This window comes from Macrobrachium nipponense, chromosome 25 (genome assembly GCF_015104395.2).
Source record: "Macrobrachium nipponense isolate FS-2020 chromosome 25, ASM1510439v2, whole genome shotgun sequence".
Taxonomy (NCBI): domain Eukaryota; kingdom Metazoa; phylum Arthropoda; class Malacostraca; order Decapoda; family Palaemonidae; genus Macrobrachium; species Macrobrachium nipponense.
The window spans coordinates 73,297,272-73,303,148 of NC_087214.1; the positions used below are offsets into that span (position 1 = coordinate 73,297,272).

Here is a 5,877-nt window from a genome sequence, read left to right on the forward strand (position 1 = left end):
GAAGGAATTGAAAAATTGATGGCAGATCCTGATTACTAAAGATAGGATTCTCTGGAGGTCACAGATGAGGATCTCTCCTCCCCCTCCTGTTGTCTGTCCGTATGAATTGCCCTCCCTTCATTTCCCCTTCTAAAGGACAATGAAGGACTCCATCCCACGCCCTCGTCTTTCTCCTAAGGGGCATTTAAGGATTCCTTTCCTTATCTTTTGTCCCAATGAAGGCAGGAAAATCAGACTTCCTTATCGGGTCCCATGAAGACCTTTCCTCACTGAAGGATTTAAGGACCTCTCTACTGTACTTGCCCATCTGAAGGACCTCTCTCCTTCTCCCTGAAGGACATTTAAGGACTCCGTACCCATCATCTGTCACACAGAAGGGCACTGAAGGACCTCTCTCCTCTCAACTGAAGGACATTTAAGGACTCCGTACCCACCATCTGTCGCACAGAAGGGCACTGAAGGACATTTAAGGATCTCTATAACTGTCACTTGTCCCACTGAAGGACTTCTCTCCTTCTCACTGAAGGACACACGAGGACCTCCCGACATGCCATCTGCCCCACGGAAAGAAATTTAAGGACTCCCCACCCATCATTCCTGTCACTTAAGGACACCCACGGACCTCCCTACACCCAAATCTCCCTCAGGGGGCCATTCCGAAACGCCCCAAGCACCAATTTCCGTCCCAAGCAAGCAAGCAAGAAGTGAAATCCGTCCATCCAACCAGCTTCTCGCAAATTCACCCCAAAAAGGGGATCTTGCAACATTGCGACGCAATTGATCACTTGACCGGGCGACGGATGTCAGCCTCGAAAATGATGCATGGCGATTGCCAGTCGCCGTAGTCGTCTACGACGGCGGCTGCTGCCATTCGCTTTCCTATCAGATCCGAGGGATTGTCTGATCTTTATAGGATGGCCTCCTCGTCCAGAGGGAGAGGAGGAGGAGGAGGAGGAGGAGGAGGAGGAGGAGGAGGAGGAGGAGGAGGAGGAGGAGGCTGGGGGGGGGGGGGGGGTGAGGGTAAGAAGGAAGTTGATGAGAACTGAGGAGAGTTGCAGTAGAGGGACGGGAAAGGAAACATTTTGAGGTACAGTTAAAAGGGTTTGAGTGTGGTAGAGTGAAGGTGAAAGAAATATATTGCAGTAGAGTGAAGTGAAAAGCAATTGATTGCAGTGCAGTGAAACTGAAAGGATTTAACTGCAGCAGAATGGAGTGAAAAGCAAATAATTGCAGTTGAGTGAAATTAAAAGCAATTAGCTGCAGCAGAATGAAGTGAAAAGCAATTAGTTGCAGAAGAGTGAAGCGACAAGCAATTAATTACAGAAGAGTGAAGAGAAAAGCAATTAACTACAGAGGAGTGAAGTGAAAAGCAATAAATTCAAGCAGAGTCAAGCTGAAACTGAAAGCGATAAATTGCAGTAGGTTCGAACTTCAAAAGATGAAATAGCACTGGATTTGATCTGAGAGAAATCAATTCAAATAAAAAGATATCAATTCAAATAAAAAGGAATCAATTCAAATAAAAAAAGAATTCAATTCAAATAAAAAAGAAATCAATTAAAATAAAAAGAAATCAATTCAAATAAAGTGGAGACAATAAATCATAGCAAAGTGAAGTTTAGAAAAAATAAACCAAACGACTGGGAAATAATTTGAAAAAAGCAAAAAAAAACAACAACGTTAAAGTAGATCTAAATAACATCTATAATAGCAAATCAACTCATCGAATTAGCTCCATCTAGCACAGCAATTCACGAGACCCTTAAACCACTGAGGACTCCCCCGAAATAATTAAGAAATCATCCGATCGATCGGTAAATACAATTTAGCATTTCATTTCCTTTTTCGTCCTTGAGAAACGACTCCTCCACAGTGAGAGGCGAGGGAGGAGGAGGAAGATGTCATTAAAGATGTCGTGACGTCATACACTTCCCATTTTTTGGTGGGACGTTGCGTCTTCTTCATTTCCCTCTGGCCGGAAGTAAATCAGAGATAGGAAATGATTCTCCTTGGGATGAGGGAAGGTATGGAGAGAGGATTATTATTATTATTATTATTATTATTATTATTATTATTATTATTATTATCATTATTATATGACGGGTTAGGCACGGCATGGGGCTGACAACCGCACCCCAAAAGACTTTGTGAAAATGGGAAAGCTTTATGGAAAAAAGTATGGCTATATATATATATATATATATATATATATATATATATATATATATATATATATATATATATGTAACCATCCTTGCCTTGCTGTTAAGAGAGAGAGAGAGAGAGAGAGAGAGAGAGAGAGAGAGAGAGAGAATAAACCCCAGTCACTCCAAGGAGCATCTTTCCACCCTCCTCCTTATTCCATCTCCCCACCCTACCCCCTCCCTAGCCCCCCCCCACTCCCCCCCCGCACCTAAAAAAAGAAAAATAAAGAAAAAGAGAAAGAGAGAGAGAGAGAGAGAGAGAGAGAGAGAGGGGGAATTAACAAGCTAGTGTTATCAATAGCTCACAGGGCAGCTAACGCGCTCGTCCGGAACCCCCTTCCGCGATTTCGGGATCCCACGGACGAGGAGGGGTGGTGAGGGGATAAAGAACAAAAGGAGAAACAACGGAATGGCAACAGGAGAACAACGAGAGAATGACAGGAAACAACAGGAGAAGAAAGGGAGAAAACGAGAACGACTGTTGAATAACACCAGAACAACGGGTGAACCACTGAAGAACAACGAGAGAAGAACAGAAGAATAACAGAATTACAACGGGAGAACAACAGAATAACAAAGGGAGAACAACGGAAGAACACGAGAATAACAACGGGAGAACAACAGAATAACAACGGTAGAACGAGAGAACAACAGAAGATCAGCAAACGAACAACGGATGAACAACGGGAGAACAGCAGCATAACAACGAGTGAACAACGGGAGGAACGAGAGAACAGAAGAACAGTAAATGAACAACGGGTGAACAACAGAAGAACAACAAAAGAACAACTATAGGGTTATAGTTTTCGTTTTGGATATTCTCTCTCTCTCTCTCTCTCTCTCTCTCTCTCTCTCTCTCTCTCTCTCTCTCTCTAAAGAGTTTGACACAATAATAGATAAACTGGATGATATATGTAGAAATCACAAGGACTAGACTATTCTCCTATCCGGAGACTTTAACTTTCCTTTCGTAGACTGGAAAGAACGAATAGGAGATTGTGGTTGTATTTATACATATAAAAAAAGAGAGTAATAGTAGTGCAGAAGATAAGAGGCAATTCGAAGAAAAGCTATTAGATATGCTACTAGAATACAACATTCAACAAGTAAATCACCTGCCAACAAGAAAGGAAAATACTTTAGACCTAGTATTTGTGAACGAGGTGAATTATGTTAAAAGAAATAATAGTTTATAATGCGAGTATTTCAGACCATAATGTCATAGAATTAACAGTCCATTCTAAAGCAAGTGAAAACAGAGATAAGCAAGAAATGAAAAAGTGGGAAGGATATGGAAAATACAACTTCTACAGTAAAAATATAAAATGGTCAGAAATAAATGAAGAATTGGACAAAGACTGGGATAACATTTTCGTAAGTGATGATATAAAGGTAAATACGGAGATATTATATAAAATATTAGAGAAAATAGTGGATAAATATATACCGAAGAAGAAAAGTAAACATCAGTCATGCATACCAAGAGACAGAAGGATCTTGTTCCAGAAAATCAGAAAGTGGAAAAAAGGTCTTGCAAACGGAACAAAGTCATGGAAAGTGATGGAACTAAAAAGTAAGATAGAAAATGCAGAACAAAAGATTATACAATCAAAAGAAAATGAAAAACGGGACTTGGAAGAAAAAACCTTAGTAAATATTAAGCAAAACCCCAAACTATTGTACTTGTATGCGAAAAAGATGAATAAAAGAAGAATAGAAATAGGCCCTCTAAGAATTGAAGGGAGATTTAACGAATGGAAATAAGGAAATATGCAACATATTAGCAGAAAGATATAAGTGAGATTTTACCCCTAGAATTGATAATGAAGATAATGATATAGAAGTAAGGGATGAAAATAGTGAATATTTAGCAGACATAGATATTAATGAAGCTGATATTGTGCAGGCTATTAATGAAATTAAAAATGGAGCTGCAGCTGGGCCTGATGGTGTCCCTGCTATTTTGTTAAAGAAAATAGTTCATTCTATCACAAAGCCACTTGCAATATTATCAAAACAAAGTGTAGATACAGGCAAGATTTATGATGAGCACAAATTAGCATATATTACCCCTACTTTCAAAAGTGGATCAAGACTAGAGGCAAGTAATTATAGGCCTGTGAGTCTAACATCACATATTATGAAAGTGTATGAAAGGGTTATGAAGAAAAATATTACGAAACATTTAATAAAAAATAATCTGTTTAATATTGGACAACATGGTTTCATACCCGGAAAAAGTACACAAACCCAACTGTTAGTCCACCGTGAGAACATACAAAAATATGAAAAGCGGAAATGAAACAGATGTGGTTTATCTAGACTTTGCAAAAGCTTTTGACAAGATATGTCATAATATATTAGCGAAGAAAATTAGAATACATAATATAGTGGATAAAATAAGAAGATGGTTAAAAGAATTCTTACACAACAGAAAACAGATAGTTATTGCAAACGATGAGAAATCGGATGAAGCTAAGGTAATATCCGATGTGCTACAAGGGACGGTGCTAGCTGCATTACTGTTTATTATTATGATTGCAGACATAGACAGTAATGTTAAGGACTCGGTAGTGAGTAGTTTCGCCGATGACACAAGAATAAGTAGAGAAATTACTTGTGATGAAGATAGGAACTCGCTACAAAGAGACCCTTAACAAAGTATATGATTGGGCAGAGGTAAATAGGATGGTATTTAACTCTTGATAAATTTGAATCAATAAATTATGGAGACAGAGAAGGAAAGCTATATGCATATAGGGGACCTAATAATGAGACAATCACAAATAAGGAAGCAGTTAAAGACCTTGGTGAGATGATGAATAGGAACATGTTATGCAACGATCAAATAGCAATTCTATTGGCAAAATGTAAAGCAAAAATGGGTATGTTGTTACGGCACTTCAAAACAAGTAAAGCTGAACACATAATTATGCTTTATAAAACATACGTTCGTAGTCCACTTGAATAATGCAATATGATATGGTACCCACACTATCAAAAGGATATTGCACAAATAGAGAGTGTACAAAGGTCCTTTACAGCTAGAATAGAAGATGTTAAGGACCTTGACTACTGGGAAAAACTACAGTCCTTAAAATTATATAGTCTAGAAAGGAGAAGAGAACGCTACATGATAATTCAGGCATGGAAACAGATAGAAGGAATAGCTGAAAACATCATGGAGCTAAAAATATCAGAAAGAGCAAGCAGAGGTAGATTAATAGTGCCCAAAACTATACCAGGAAAAATAAGGAAAGCACACAGGACATTAATCCACTACGCACCAGCATCGATAATGCAGCGTCTATTCAATGAATTACCAGTTCATCTGATGAATATATCAGGAGTGAGCGTAAATGTGTTTAAGAATAAGCTCGACAAATATCTAAGCTGCATCCCAGACCATCCAAGATTGGAAGATGCAAAATATACCGGAAGATGTACTAGCAACTCTCTGGTAGACATTAGAGGTGCCTCACACTGAGGGACCTGGGGCAACCCGAACAAGATGTAAGGTCTGTAAGGTAAGGTCTCTCTCTCTCTCTCTCTCTCTCTCTCTCTCTCTCTCTCTCTCACTAGTCCTAAAGAAAAGCGTCACTAGCTCTATCAATTGTCAGATATGATCTTGTAATTCCTGATTCGCAAATGAATATCTCTCTTCTCTCTCTCT

General features: G+C 39.0%; 1 protein-coding gene across 1 annotated transcript in view; it reads right to left on the reverse strand.

The window, feature by feature from the left end:
• Window positions 1-803: 803 nt before the first annotated feature.
• The window catches only part of LOC135199107 (uncharacterized protein DDB_G0271670-like), a 36,426-nt gene continuing 31,352 nt past the window's right edge, over window positions 804-5,877 (reverse strand). The window contains exon 4 of the mRNA XM_064227026.1: window positions 804-997. Coding sequence (XP_064083096.1) covers window positions 804-997 — 194 coding nt within the window. The remainder of the gene's footprint in view (window positions 998-5,877) is intronic.